General features: G+C 50.0%; 3 protein-coding genes, 1 non-coding gene and 1 pseudogene across 4 annotated transcripts; 2 read left to right on the forward strand and 3 right to left on the reverse strand.

Moving 5' to 3' along the window:
- Window positions 1–122: 122 nt before the first annotated feature.
- GL50803_00115066 (High cysteine membrane protein VSP-like) lies at window positions 123–3,626 on the forward strand (the record flags this gene model as incomplete). The annotated part of the gene is made up of 1 exon (XM_001706196.1): window positions 123–3,626. The coding sequence occupies one exon, from the start codon at window positions 123–125 to the stop codon at window positions 3,624–3,626; it is 3,504 nt and encodes a 1,167-aa protein (XP_001706248.1).
- A 6,549-nt stretch (window positions 3,627–10,175) lies between these two features.
- Window positions 10,176–10,247, reverse strand: GL50803_00t0039. Its single transcript has one exon. It is a non-coding gene; the product is annotated as a tRNA-Asp (tRNA).
- A 550-nt stretch (window positions 10,248–10,797) lies between these two features.
- Window positions 10,798–12,471, reverse strand: GL50803_00137736 (DNA helicase; annotated as a pseudogene; the record flags this gene model as incomplete).
- A 65-nt stretch (window positions 12,472–12,536) lies between these two features.
- Window positions 12,537–14,810, forward strand: GL50803_0033218 (Dynein intermediate chain; the record flags this gene model as incomplete). Its single annotated transcript, XM_001706189.1, has 1 exon — window positions 12,537–14,810. The coding sequence occupies one exon, from the start codon at window positions 12,537–12,539 to the stop codon at window positions 14,808–14,810; it is 2,274 nt and encodes a 757-aa protein (XP_001706241.1).
- An 84-nt stretch (window positions 14,811–14,894) lies between these two features.
- GL50803_002980 (20S proteasome alpha subunit 5) lies at window positions 14,895–15,632 on the reverse strand (the record flags this gene model as incomplete). Its single annotated transcript, XM_001706188.1, has 1 exon — window positions 14,895–15,632. The coding sequence occupies one exon, from the start codon at window positions 15,630–15,632 to the stop codon at window positions 14,895–14,897; it is 738 nt and encodes a 245-aa protein (XP_001706240.1).
- Window positions 15,633–15,752: the final 120 nt, after the last annotated feature.

A 15,752-nucleotide genomic window follows, 5' to 3' on the forward strand; every position in this document is an offset into this window, starting at 1 on the left:
TCTTGCAGGTAAGTGGTTCTGATTAGAATAGGTATGATTGTTGTGTATAGCCTGTAAACAAAACCTCTACGCCTGTATTTTGTTAATTTTTATCCTATTATTTCGCAGGTTCATATATTTAAATGATCATTCTTTTAGGTATACTTTTTGCCTCTCAAGCAGCGAAGTGTACGCACTCCTACCAGGTCAACGATTGCGCAGAGGACCATTGTGAGGAGATCAACGGCCATGAGCTGTGCACAGAGTGCAAGAACGATGGCTACATACCCTTCAATGGTTACTGCCTTAAATATGATAGTGGCCGATACTCCTCGTGCAAGAATGCAGATGGTTCAGCCATTACAAACCAAAAGAAATGTGGCATGTGCACAGGCTCCATGCATCTATATAAAGGAGGCTGTTACTCGTGCGGCAACTTTTACCCCGGGAATCTTATTTGCAAGGAATGTGATAGAGGGGTTTGCACGTCTTGCACGTCTAACTTCTTCAAAAACCCTGCTGCGTCGCAAACGGTTGACTCGTGTGTTCGGTGCGATGACACAACGGGGGTGTCGGGCTATGTGGGTGTTACTGATTGTTTACGATGTTCGCTGCCGTCTAATTCTAAAGTAGCTAAGTGCCGCACATGCAAGCTCTCGACACACAAGCCCAATCTGGAAGGTAACGCCTGCTATAAGTGCAGAACACCTGATTGCTATAGATGTAAGGCTGATAACGCTTGCGAGGTTTGCGGTAACTTTAAGTATCTTCAAGGGACAACTAAGCCCTATTGCGTTTCTGCATGTGGAGTAGGTTTCTACAGTGTATCAGTTCCTTCTCTCCAATGCAAGAAGTGCTCTGCTACATGCCGCGCCTGCGAAGGACCTAATGAGAGAGATTGCACAGCCTGCCGTGAATCAGAGAATTATTTTTTGGCAGCAACAAATGGGGTAGGCAAATGCATTTCCTGTGGCGACGAACGTGGATACTCTGGCTGGATGGGTGTGGCAAACTGCAAGACTTGCTATCCTCCGAATGGCCCCGGAGTAGCTACGTGCAACAAGTGCGAGCGAGGCTATTCTCTTGTTGACGGAAAATGCAAAGCAGATTGTGATGACACCAGTGGTCAGTGTGCGGCAAAGGGGTGTCACGTTACTATAGGCGATAAAAGCTTCTGTTCTCTTTGTAATACGGGATATGCACCTGTCGACGGAATATGCACAACTGTTCAACCTGATAATCCGTCTGGCTGTGTTGCCAATAATGGACAATGTAACAAATGTGGCGCAGGCTATTTCCTTTATTATGGCGGATGTTACAGTGGCTCAACTGAAGTTCATAAGACCATCTGTTTGGAAGTTGGAACTGAGTCTGATCGTGTTGGGTTGTGTAAGACGTGCGCAGACGGATTTCAAAACAAAGATGGTGTATGTATACTCTGCTGGGACCCTGATTGTAAAGTGTGCAGCAAAGATACAACAAAGTGTGAAGTTTGCCGCGATGGATATTATGATCCTGAATTTTGCAAACGTTGTCATAGTAGCTGTAAGACATGTATGGGGGAAAGTTCAAAACAGTGCCTTACGTGTCCTTCTAACCAATATCTGCGACCTATATACGATAATGCTGGAATGTGCGTAGAGAGTACAAACTGTGGCTATGGGATGTACGGGGACAGCTCTTCTTATAAGTGTGTCTCATGCAGCGCGGGATGTTTGACTTGTAAGGCGGCAGGGGACGACAAGTGCACATCTTGCCCTATTCGGACGCACTTTCTTGACGGATCTGAAAGTGGTGCTGGACGCTGCATAGAATGCGGGAACACTACTAATGCCAAAGGGATTGATGGTTGTAGAGAATGTACCATGGAAAGTGACTCGGTTAAATGCCTTGTTTGCAAAGCTGGCTATACATTAGTTAATGGCAAATGCCAGTCCCACTGTCAGGATTCCAATTGCGCGGCGGGTTCGTGCGTGGTGGGAATAGGCGAGAATCTGTACTGTAGCTTGTGCAAGACGGATGGACACGCGCCTGTGGACGGCATTTGCACTGATGTAACAAGCGCACACCCCAGCGGTTGCGTGACTGGCGTAGGCTCTGACTCAGCGCGGAGCTGTCTTCAGTGTGGTGCGGGGTACTTCCTGTACATGGGTGGCTGCTACCAGGAGAACAAGGAGCCCGGAAAAAGCGTCTGTACTTGGGTCGGTATAGTTGGTTCTGTCAACAAAAACAACTACGGTCTCGGTCTTTGCAATGCATGTGCCGCCGGTTACGAGAACCAAGACGGAATCTGCCGCCCCTGTACCACGGTGAATTGTGAGCGGTGCCGGATGGATGACCAGAGGGATGTGTGCACACACTGCATGGTCGGGTACGTTCTGGATCAAGCAGGCACATGCACCACCAAGACCACAGGTTCATGTACGGTCCCAGATTGCGCCGAGTGTGCTGATGGCAGGAAGTGTCGGCGTTGTGGGCCCGGGTTCTTCCTCACCAGTGTGGGGACCTGCGTAGGTAACTGCCGAAACATCCCCGGGTACTACGCACTTGATGCCACGGGAGAGGCCCCCGCAAGGTGCGCTCTGTGTGAGATCCCGAACTGCAAAGAGTGTGGAGCCGGTAAGCTTTGTGCTGTGTGCTCGGACGGGTACTTCTCCGACAACGGAGTCTGCACTCCTTGCGACAGCACGTGCGCCACCTGCGTAGCTAAGGGCCCCAGTAGCTGCGTGTCTTGCCCGTCGGGCTACGCGGTAACGTCTGAATCGGGGGTCGGGGAGTGCAAGAAACCGTGTACCCCGTCAGCCGACGGCTGCAAGAGGTGCGACGCGAGCATCGACGGGGCAAGCTACTGCTCTGTATGCAGCGTGCAGACCGCATTCCCTCTGAACGGCAAATGCGTCGGGCTCTCCGCACGGGCAGGGTCCGCGTGCGTCTCTGTGGTCGACGGCGCCTGCACGAGTTGTGCAGACGGATACTTCCTCCTGTCGGGAGGATGCTACCAGGTGGACACATATCCTGGACGCACCGTCTGCCATGCAGAGGAGAGGGGCGTGTGCACCAAGGGCGCGCACGGAAAGATGGTCAGCGAGTCGGGCATCCTTCAAGAGTGCTCGATCGCAAACTGCGCCGAATGCACGGCCGACGCCTGCGTGACATGCAGGCTGGGGTATGTGAGCGTGAACGGCCAGTGCCAGAAATGCGCCCAGGGCTGCGTCACCTGCACTGCCCCGGACAATCCACAGATGTGCACCCTCTGTGACACAGGGTACTACCAGTCGACAACTGGATCGGCGTTCACATGCACAGCATGCGGTGCGGACAACAACGGCATGAAAGGGGTCGACGGATGCACTTACTGCATGCCTCCTGAGGGCAAGGTCGGATCCGTCCTCTGCTATTCCTTTGATGCGCTCCCGAGCATCATCCCGACTCCGGCTCCAGCCCCAGCCCCAGCCCCGAGCTCGACAAGGAAGACAGCCATGATAGCCGGAGTGTCCGTGGCTGCGGTTCTCCTCGTTGGGTCGGTGGTCGGCTTTCTCCTGTGGTGGTTCCTGTATAGACGCACGCAGCCCTATGGGGCGAAGCACGTTGCTCTTAGCCGGAAGCGTATTCCCACTACTGCATCTATCACTACACCGTTGAATTGAATACTATTTGGGGTTCTTGCTTTATCCTCAGCTTTGTAGCTACCTCTTATGGACATCTGCACTGCTAAAAGAATCCTCCACATCCTACCCAACTGAAGTAAATTTGGCCCGCCAAGATCACTGTGGCTAGTCGCTTCCAATCTCCTTCCGGCCGTTCTTGGGGCGGCTCTGCAAGTTGTTGGAAGCTCCCTTCAGCAGCATAGGCTTCGCAAGCTTGCTAGCAGAATTCTCTATCCTCTTCCTAAGTGGAGCCAACAACGTGACTGTATCTATCTAACTAAACTTAACCCAAGTGGTATAGTAATGCTCTCAGCGGTATTCTGTGTGTCTTCTTTCCTTAGAAGAAGCTGCTTTGAAGTTTTACTGTAACGTTATCTAACAGTATATAGTATCGCTGCTGCGCCTCCCAACTTTGCTGTTCTACAACACATAATAAATTTCTATGCCAGCCCTACAGTTTTATTCTGCATTGACAACGAAGGTATATGGCGGTCATGCATCGAATTACAACCTCATTGAGAAGCATGAACTCGGCAGTAGATTGGTGGTTATATTTAGCTGCAAGAGTAGAATTGAGTGTCCATACTCATTCCGCATATCAGTCTTGCAGGTGATCACCAAGCTTCTTATAGTCAGATGAACATATTGAACTGTCTTTCTTGAAGTTGCTGTTCTAATATTATCTTATGTTTTAGTTTTAGGTTTACAATGGAGTATCCCGTCATTAAGGATGTTGTCGTTATCTGCAAGCATTATAGAGCGTCGGCACACGAATCCTCGGAGGCTGTATTCTATGGCACGATCTTCTATATTATCCCGGTTCATCTTTCTTTCAATGACAAGGACACTACTTGCAGCTTTGAGCCCATAAGGTAGACGTTATTGGGAAGAAAAACTCATAGGAATGGATGCTAGAGTTCAGGTGTTGGGAGCATAACTTGTCCGCGCGTAACTTTGGATCTGGAAGCTACGCTTATCTGTTTCCGCAAAATACTAACTTACAAGGCATTCGTATAGCGTTTAGGGTCTATGTGAATAATATTCCCGTCTCTACCATAAGTTTTGATGCATCTACAACTATAGTGATTAGTATCTTGGCTGAGCGTCTATAGTATCTGCTTCACACGTCTCAGAGAGAGGACGTTATTATCAGTTCATGGTGGAAAAGAGTCAGTGGAGAGGCGTGAGTCTGCTCTTGTCCAGCAAGAAAGTTAGCGAATCCCTTGCGATGAATCTATAGCAATATAATGAAGATTCTGCTTTTAGTCACCTAGTTACAATGGGAGCGTTAGGAGATAATGGACAAATGATGGCTTAAACTTAGGGACGTTTGTATTACTTTGTCCAGACCATCGATCAGCCTTTTCACAAGAAGTGGAGTAATCTAAAAACAGGCTAATTTTGTACTGTTTTGCCATATATCAATTCATCAAGCTAGCTATCTAAGACTGAATTTATATGCATAAGATCCCCTATTGTAAGACTAAACGCAAGGCCCTTTTTATTAGTTAGTAGTTGTGGTTCTGGAAAAGTAGGTATAACCGGATGAGTTCTTTGAACGTCACAAAAAGCTCCTTATCACCCAGCATGCCCTGCAGAGAGTGCAAGGGCCAATTACTCCAGAAGCCTGTCACTCCTTGACTAGGTTCTAATGGCAAACATAAAAGGGAGTGGTTATTATTCGCATAGAACTTCTCATATCATCCTATCATCATGCAGAGCGCCCTTCTGCATACGCTGGCCTATCAATCTTTATCTGATCTAGTAACAAATTACAATCCTGTGACGCACTTGCTAGTATTCCATATCAGCCACTCCTTAGTTCTATAATTAGGACTGCTATCCTATCGATACTCACCGATGATATGATATACGTTACACTTCGCATGTGTATTTGCTGATAGAGCATTTTACTATCAACTAACTAACACTCAGATGAGCCAGATGGTGTTATAATATCAATGTACACGATAATCATCATTGGGTCTTGTTCTAGCTATATAAACGGAACCTTTAGGGACTCTGCTTTTAATAGATTACTAGAAAGGTACATTCTATGTCATCAATTGTGCTGTTTCTGGTTACATTATTCTATAGACTGCACTGCTTCTTACCATGTGCACTACTTTCACGGAGTTAGGTCTCGCTATAAGCTTCAGTTTATCTGCCATACTAGATGTTTCACTGCTTGTAGATTAAAGCCTGTTGTATCTTATTTATGCGCTTATTAATGAGTTAATTAGGGGTTATACATCCAGATGCTCCCCACTCCATCATTTGCATTCTTACATTCATGACACTTATTACTGCCCTGTACATTTGGCTTGCTGACATATTCAGACAACTATCTCTTTCATCGATATGTAGCCGCTTCTAATCTGCATCATTTATTTATAGAACTTGTGTACAGCTGCTTTATCTATTTTACTTACGTTCACGATGACCTTATTAATAAGCTGATTATGTCCTCTACAACTAGGTACGTTTTTATGTCTGGTGTCACTGACCGCAGTTCCAGCCACTTCATTGCAAGCAGCAAAGGATTGCTTGATCTCTATAGGGCATGGATGTTTAAGGGTGTGTTGGCAGTCTTATATAGATATACTTCTTCTATTCTGCCAATCGCGCCCTTGCATCTTCAGACATATTTTCATTGTCCTAGTAAAGTTATTGCATTCTCTTCCGTATGAAAAATAAATATTACTCACTGAATAGATATCTCATTCTTACAAGTATAATTTTGGAGCTGGTGGATGCCGTATTAACAAGACTGTTACCACTCGATTATACTCACGTAGCGTAAGTCTGTGTCTATAACACTGGCACATGCTTAGCATTTATCTAAGCTTGCTTTTCCTGGTACGCATTTCTTTGTTAATGCTTATGCGATCTGGCTAACCTTAAGTGAAACTACCAACATAGTCAGTTGGTTAGCAAGAGCGTTGAGCACAAATGACACAGCTGAAAATGAAGGGCTAGCACCTTATTAAGTAACATGACCAGATAATGACTATAAGGCAAACGCCCTATGAACATACCTCTGTCCACCGAGATTGGTTTGTTAGCTGCCGTCCGAGCAAATTCTATGCGAGTTTCTACACCAGGGGGGTCTTCGATCATTTACCTGTTCGATGTCTGAACCCAGAGTCCGAGAATCGGGCGCCGTCCAGCTCCGGCGGAAGAAGAAGCCCAGACGAAGGAGCCGATAGCCCCGACGTCCAGCCTTTAACAAATAACAGACCCGCGACTGCTCCCATGAAGGTGCCACCGAGGAAGGTCCATAGGACTCTGGAGCGAAGCGCCAAGAAAGCGCCCAGTAGGATGAACGAAAGAGCAAGGAGATGAGAGCAGGGAAGCTCTCACATTCTCCTCCCCCCAACGAACATCCCTGTGCCAGAGAACGGTTGCATGGTGGCAGGGCTCTCAATGACCGTTTCTCTAGGAGACCACCTAGCCCTGAAGGGGTCACTCGCTGACTACATGAACTGGCTCAAGAACGCCGGGTTCACTAAGAGACTGCACCCTTGGGGACCTCCTACGCGATCCACAGCACGAAGAGCCACTCGACCACTTCTGCGTCTCCTGCCATGTCTCTTTCGACTTCTAAAGGGTCTCGAGCAGCACGTCTGGAGAACCCTCTCCCGCTTTGGGCTCCTCTTGCTGCTCCTTCTGCAGCTTTGCGACCGACAGACGGTGCCAGCACACGCACACCGAGCCTTGTCGCCCAAGTGCGGTGTCCCACGCGGGCCCTCACCGTTGCCCGTCGCGATGCTCTGGACAGAAAGCATCGGACCGGAGCGCTTCCCAGATTCCTCGGAGGCGCTCAGGGACGACCCCAACTATCTGCCAGGACAGGCCAAGTCTGTGCGGTTGAGAGACCAGCAACACCAGAGCGCCCTTGAGTTGCTCGCAGCCCGGTGGAGCCAGGTCAGCCCTTGCCTCAAACAGGGGTCCCAGTCGCTGGTTGTCCCCAGAGGGTCGTGTAACCTGCAGAACTCTAAAAGGGAGGCGTCGCTCCGAACACACACCAGTGCACCGTGAACCCTACCCCTCACGGGGGAGAGATCAGGTATCACACCAAGAACGAGGACCTTAGGAACCTGATGGAGAGGAGCGCCCTACGCTGGAGTGGCACCAGGCGAACGTTGAACTAGTAGGAGCGGAAGAGCACATGCCTGTCCTGAGCGAAGACCCTCCGCGGTGAGGCCGTCCAGACGTATGCAGCACAGACACCGGATGCAGGGCGCCACTGAGTGGAGTAATAGGAATAGAGAAGGACATCCCCTTCAGCACCCATCGTGCGAACGTGCTCACGGGAAGGTACCTAGCACCCCGCAGAGCCCCAGGTGAGAGCCGAGGAGACGTGCCTCGCTCACACAGCGGGGAAGCGGAGGAGCGGCATTCACCATCCTACTGCCCGGCCTGCAGCCTCTGCCTCGCCTCGAGGGGGAGCTGCACCCTGACAGCGCCACCGACGACCAGCACCTTGCTATCCAGAGGGCCGGATCAGGACGGCCTGGCTCCTGAGGGATACGGACCCTCTCAGCCATCGGAGAGCACGGACGGCCCTACCAGATCACCGACGAAGAGACGGCCAGGGCGACTAGTCCACGGGGCTTGAAGTCCCCGGGCCCTCTGGCCTGGACCTGCGCTGGCAAGCCCCCATCCGGGTGCAGGCGTTCCGGGGCCCCTAAACAGGCCTTCAGCGAGATTATCAGCGCGACCCATAGGATGGGACGCGTGCTCTGTACGGTTCCGTCTGGTCCTTCCTCAAGAATGAGACAGGGCGACCACAATCAATGGACGATCATGATTCGCTCCACAAGGTAGTCCCGAGGAGCTGCGTCGAGGCCTTCCTCCGGCTGCGCCACGCTGCACCCCTGGGCTCGGTCCCTCGGGGTCCTGAGCATTCTTCTGTGCTGCGGGAGACAGAACCTGCTCACCAGGAGCTGAAGGAGATGCCCCGCTCACTGCCCATGTCGACGACACACTCAGCTTCCATAGTGACGACAGTGACACGACGGGGATAGTCACAGAGGCGACAGGCCTGGCGAAACGCTATAGCTCGACGGTCAGCACTGGGTATAGGAGCACAGAGGGACAGGAGGCCTCCTTTCTAACTAGTCTCGAAGGAGCTCCCAGGGCAATCGAGGGCCGAAACTAGTGATGGCACCAATCACTGCCCACTGGCCGGGATGGACCCACACGTGACCCATGTGAATCCCTCGACAAGAGATGGGGCCCCTGGGGTGTCTGGTTGGCAGAGGCAGACTGATCCTGCCCACACCGAAGAGCGGTGACCTGGGCCACCCGCCAGGCGTCTGCCGCAGCAGCTGGCAGTGCCTGACACCCTCGAGTAGACGGGTGCCGGCTGCCGAGCGGGACAACCAAGCGGCGAACCGGTCCTGATCGCTTCTGATGCTTTGGACGACGCCTCGACAGACCGAATCATTCCCCCAAGCGTGCTGTGCGGTGCAGATGGACCAGCCCACACGTCACTGAGCCAGACGCACTGCACAGGGTGAGCGCTGACATGATCTCGTGCTGGGTGACGGACCACCTGCAAAAGCGCCCTGCGATCCGTGAGCAGAGGGCCGGACCTCTCCCCGACACAACGCATGGGAGTACTCCATCGGCATCCACGAACGCGTACTATGACTCCAAGATGGAGGCGTATGGGGAGCGCACCTCCGACAATAGGGTCGATGATCCACGTCATGGGGAGACAAAGAGGCACCCGAGGAACGGGGTAGACACCCGAGGTCGTGGCGTGCGATCCTCGTCGTAGAGCACCAGGGCCACGTGGAGGCCAGGCTGCTGTGACCGACGGCAGGCCCGGGACAGCAGGTGCTCAATAGCTATCAGGCGATGGTTGACCCCGACGAGCCAGAGGAAGGGGGAACCCTGGAGGCACCGCGAGGAGCGGCAGCTTCCAGGGGAGGGGGGCATAGAAGTTCTTCCGCCGGGATCCGAGGACATCCGACTCTCGGATTCCGGATCTCAGCTAATGCATGGGTGAGAAGCTTGCCCAGGATGGCGGCTCGCATGGGAGATCACTCAGGTAGTAGGCGACAGCCCTACCCCGGTGAAGTGGAGAGTAAATAGGGGGAATCATTCGTACTAAACTTATCAAGTGACAAGATCGGATGGTGAAATGTATCTACTATCAGTGAACTACATCATAAGACAACATATTGCAAGGAACAAGGACTGTTAGATATGTTCTTATGAGAAACCTTGTAGGCTCGTCTTTATAGTACATCTTTAACTGTTAGATTGAAGATCTACAGAGGAACGGTTATCTTCATACAAAAAGATATGCTATTCTTAGCAATGATCAATGAAGTATGTTGTTTGAAAACTCATTAACCCATCACTTCAAGTGCTGGATGGCAAACCAGAATGACAAATGGGTGCTCAAGCGAGAGGATAATCATCGATTGACACGCTTGTACACCAGGAAGAAGTGACGGCTCCGCGTCAGCCTGGAGCAACCAGCCTCGGTCCCAAAGACCCGGTGAAGACGTCTGCGCCGGCACCAAGCAAAGCCGCGGTCACCGGGAATCGAACCCGGGTCACGTGAGTGACAGTCACGCATACTAGCCACTGTACTATGACCGCACGGCGGTGCAGACATATGAAAATCATATTAAATATTAGTCATAAGGAGCAGTAGGTCACAGCTCTTGTTTTCCGCTATACATAATTTGTAACGTCTGCTCCAACCCTTATCTTGCAGGTAGGACGGCTCCATTAGGCGATGACCGCTTAGGTTGAAGCGCTGGAGCTTTCCTAGCCTCTTGGTGAGCTGATGACGGTTTCTCAAGCATATATACTTATATCGACATAAGGACTCACGCTACCAATCATCGTAGAAGCTCTTGGTATTACTAAACAAGATACAGAGAAGCAAGTTAGACCATGTACTGGGGCTAAGGATAGATAGACGATTTCCGATAGTGTCATTGTGAAGCAAGGAAACAACTACTAACATGGTTTATGCATTATGTGCAAGCGCAGAATTTTTATACAACCTATTTGCAATACACAGGTAACACGACGGGTAGCCATTGTACGGAGTATATCACACAGCTTGAAACAACCACATGTAGTGGAAGAACCAATATAATAAACCTCTAATAGAACGAGTTGTTCGTGTGTCCATTCCTGATTACCATTCGCCCCCTAAAATTTGCAGCAGCTCTGTGCTTTTTGCCTGGGAAAGAACACATTTGTCTTCTATAAACCTGTCCCTTGCACATTCTATAATCATGTCTATCAGCAGCTGATCAGAAAGAGAAGATGCAAACTTAATCGGACTGGTAACTGCAGCCGTCTTTCTGAGTGGCTCGTTGACAGTGGGTGGATCCTCCTTTTGAGCGCTAGTCAGTTCAGAGAACAATGGTAAACCCTGTTCTACTTCTTTAACCCCAAGTTGTTCAAGGAGAGAAGCTATGCCTATGAAGCACTGGCCGATATCAGTTGTATATGCGAGCAGTTTAGTCCAGGGGCTCACAGTGCTACTAAGAGACAGGTCTTTCAATGTCAGTTTCTTCAAATAGGATGATAGATTATCGCCGCTAAATTGATAGCTCTGAAAGACAATTAGATGGCTAACCGCACGTGTGATGGCCACGTTGACTCTATTAGGGAAATTGATATGCTCGGATCTTTCTGGCTCACGAATAAAGTGTCCATCCGTCGCTTGCACTAGGCTCACGATGATCACCAATTTCTCGCTTCCTTGGAAAGAATCGACGGTGGCTGCAGATACAGTTGAGAGTTTAGGTATAGCTTGGGGGGATACAGCGCCAGTCCTGCATGATCGAAAGATGGTATTGTCTGTTAGGGAATTTTGTCTTTGAACTTCCTCAGCTGCCCTGCCAACCCCTGTCAGCTCAGAAGGCTCCGCGCCGTCTGCATCTAATAGGCTCTTCTCATCATGCACTGTCTTAAAGACAGAGAGGGCCCGCCGCAACAGCCCCTCGAGATAACTTGATTGTGCCCGGAATGGAGTAATAATTCCGATCTCGGAGGGAGGTACCTTGTGGTCCAGCACCAGGGCTGTGACCAGGCGAACAATTGCCTTGGCTTCTGTACTATTCTCTCTGCTCCCGCGGACCGTTCGGTCAAAAGAGCTTCCAAGGTGAACAGAGGATAAGAGCGGGAGGCCCTTGACGACAGGCGGATGTTCTGTGCCCATAGTGCAAACGCGTCTGCCGTAGAATAGGGCGCCTGCTAGATCTGCCACGGGGCGGCAGCAGCGGTACTGCGCCCACAGCGTCGTCGCCGGACAAAGCCGCGGAGAATGTTTGCCCTCTGTTAGGCCGATAAGGCGCTCGAAGGTCGATGCTCCTAGGGTGGCTGTGGCGGCGACCGGGGGAAGCTGCATGTTGTCTCCCGCCAAGAGCATCAGATCGACCTGATAACGCAGGGCTGCAAGCCCGCAAAGGAGGAGGGGCTCCGTTACCTGGCTGGCTTCGTCAACGATCACGAGGGGGAAGTAGTCGCAGTCGGAGACCAGCTCTGTTAGGCGGTTGAGAGACGCAAAGGTCGTGAAGATGACGAGGCGCTCGCCGAAGGCGATCAGAGGCTCGCCGAAAACGTGGAGCTCGGGGGCCGTGATCCCCGACCCAACCCGGGAGACGACCTTTGGAAGAAGCTCTCCAATAGAAAGCCCTGCAGCTGCAGAGGCGAGGCGCCGGAGGAGGTTGTCGACCGCCACGTTTGTGTTCGCAACGACGAGGATGCGCGGCCTGAAGACCCAAGAGTCCGTGGCCTCCGGAAGGGCCTCTAGGAGCAGCAGGAGAAGCGCCGTTAGGACTCGAGATCTAAATGATACACATCATGCTGCCAAGAAACGCATTTCTCAGATATAGATGACAAATTATCAAAAAAAATTTGGACAAAATGCCTCCTGTTCCCAAGCCCAGTACACAAAAACCAGCCATGGTTAGACGCAGTGCCAGTAAGTCTTACCTAGACCAACCTCAAAACTCTCAACCGCCAGCAGATGCTGTGCGTCAGCCAATTCAACTTCGACTAACAGATAAGGAATTAGAAGAAGAGCAAACCAGGATGCTTTCGGCCAATTGTCCCAGTGCTCCAGATAATATTATTCACTTTTCATATCGTGACAAGATGTTTAAAGCTGACGGTTTAGTTTCTCAAACAGAATTTCATATATCTGTTGACGGACCGTATCTCTTTGCTGATGAATCTTACGGATATAATAACTACAAACAGGAAGCTAAAAAAGAGGAACTGCAAAGAAATCAGTTCAACTTTAGTAACAGAGGGACGCAAGCATCGATTCCGCTACCTAAGGATCAATCTGTGGCCACGAATCCCCCGCCATCTGAAACCACAAAAGGAGAGTTTAATCGTAGTGTTATTTATGATCGTTATAAGGAACAAAAGCGTATGCAAGCGGAGGGCGATGCTGTTGGTGGGGATGGGAAAAAAGGAAAGAGCGCTGTGATCAGACAAATAGGGGATGAGCACGACGATCCGCTGGTATTCACCTCAGGTGAAGGGCTTTCGTTGGAGACTCAAGCGCTCACCTTGCAAAAGGCTTCAGATAATTCTATTTCTGCCATATGTTCACTGAGTGCAGCAGACTTGGCTTTAGTTAGTAATGCACTTCTACTTGCAGAGCGATTGGTGGCAGAGATCCTCTTTGCAGATGTAGTGTCAGACTACAAATTTTGGTCAGATCCATCAGACAGCTACAAGCAAGAAGGATCTTTGCTACCCCTTTGGAAATTCGCTACAAACTTTAAGGAGGTTCTGGGAATAAAAACAGTAAAGCCTGTTTCTTGCATCCAATTCCACCCGAAGTTCCACGATCTTTTCGCTGCTGCCTATGGCTCCTTTGAGTTCCAATCTACAAGCGTCTTTCCACCTTCGTGTCTCAGTGTTTTTTCTCTCAAAAATCCATTTTATCCCGAAAGAATCATTAAAACCCCCGTGGATATCCTATGCCTCGATTGGCATCCGGAGCGCTCGGACCTGCTTCTTGTTGGACTCTATGATGGTAACATAGCTATGTACAATGCGGCTGATGGTACCCAGATTGTCATTTCAGATTCATCGACTGGCAAGCACACGGAGGCTGTTTGGAGCGTCAGATGGAGAAAGGATCTTGTGGGATCTAATTCCCTTGCCTTCTTTTCTGCATCTACGGATGGGTGCATATGCTCATGGACGCTTGTTAAAACCGATCTGCGTTTAGTAAGTAAGATTGATGTCAGAGACAATATGACGGACGCAGACGTAACTCAGCCAATTTCATCAGGGAAGGATGCTGGGCTAAGTGCTCAGGCAACTACCCAAGTGACAACAACCCGTCTTCACTCGGACCCTCTTAATCCCGATTTGGCGGCTGCGTATACGTCCGCCACCGAAAAGGCAAGCAAATCTACGCTGCACACCAAGCCCCAGATTCTTATAACACAAAAGAACGATTTTGATAGCCAAAAGCGCTCGGCCGAGATTGCAAACCAAACATCTCCTACTGCAGGGATTCTCTCCATTTCCTTCAATCCGAAATACGACTGGCTCTACGCTATAAGTACTGACTCAGGTATTGTTAGACTCTGCTCCACAGCATACCACAATACATATGTGCAGACGTTCTGTCAAAATGGGCATAGTATGCCTGTGTATGGGATTTCTTGGAACACTTTTAATCCAGATCTTCTCGTCAGTTGCAGTGAGGATTTCACTTGTAAGATATGGAAGCGTGATAGAGCAACGCCTGTGTATACAGTTGACTTTGGAAGGACAGTTTCTGATGTAACTTTCAGCCCACATGTATCCACAGAGATCATTGCAGGAACAGCAGATGGCAAGATTGTCGTGTACGACTTCAACATCCGGAAAGAAACGCCCCTGTGCATTCAGACGGCTGTCCCAATAGCTGCGCGGCTTACAAAGATAGAGCTTTCGAAGAGCTTCCCGATCATCGCTGTTGGAGACTCTCAAGGAGTTGTCCGTGTCTTCAAGCTGAGTCCCAATTTACTTAGACGCCATGTTGTCGAACAGCCAAAGGCCAGGGGGCCGAATGTCAAGACCTATACTCAGGAAGAGTTAGCTCAACTGTCTCAAGAGGGTGAGGAGCAGAAACTTGAAGAATTTGTTCGCTGGTGCATCAAGGCAAACTCTGCATCCGGAATAGACTAGTTCCCTCTATCTGTGAGTGTGGGAGTGAATTTTGGAATACATTCTGTTCACTACGCCCAAGTAACAACGTGATGCATGGCACACCTATACAGTTGCTGGCAACCTCGCAATGAGCCCCTTGATTTCTTCTTCAGACAAAAGAGACTTGACAGGCGCTTTGTTAACAGGATCATAGCTGATAGTAGCCATTTCGACATTATCACCCCTTACTGTACTTTCCATTACGTCGCGGAGAATCTCGAGAGCAAGAAGCTTGGCATCATCGAGTGTCATGTCATCCCGGTAGCTATCTTGAAGAGTTTGCTGTGCCGTGGTGCTTCCAGCGCCTAATGAGCGTGCCATAGCCTCGGTCACTGATCCGCTTGGTTCGGCACAAAATAGGCGGGGAGTGCTTCCGTCTAGTCCCCCAATAAGCAGAGAACATCCAAAAGGCCTACCAAGCTTCTTCTTTCCACGGCCAAAGTTAATGAAAACCTCTGAGAGAGACTCAGAAAGTGCTTGGAGCGGCACAAATTCGTCGTAGAGAAAGCGATGAGACTGGGCCTCTGTGCGAGCAGACTGTAGAAGAAGCTTTGAATCGCTTGCGTGTCCTGCCACACACGCCATAGCATGATCATCGACGTGCATTATTCTTTCAAATCTCGTCTGGAGGCGGAGTGGAGATGATGTACGACGTTCAACAGCAAAGACTATGCCCGTATGCGTACGTATTGCCAGCGCCGTTGGTGAAAGCGTAACAGACTTCAGAGCATATTCTATCTGGAAAATTCGTCCGTCGGGGCTAAATACGTTGGCATGTGTGTCGTGACTATTAGAGCTCATTTTTAATTAGATCAGGATTAGACTAAGACCGATTCAATAGAATTCACTTAGTCATGCAGCATAGTACAGACTAACCTTCAGGATAAGTGGATAGATGATCGTGCTAGTAGCAAGTCACCT

The sequence above is a fragment of the Giardia intestinalis genome, chromosome 2, assembly GCF_000002435.2.
Source record: "Giardia intestinalis strain WB C6 chromosome 2, whole genome shotgun sequence".
NCBI classification, from domain to species: domain Eukaryota; phylum Fornicata; order Diplomonadida; family Hexamitidae; genus Giardia; species Giardia duodenalis.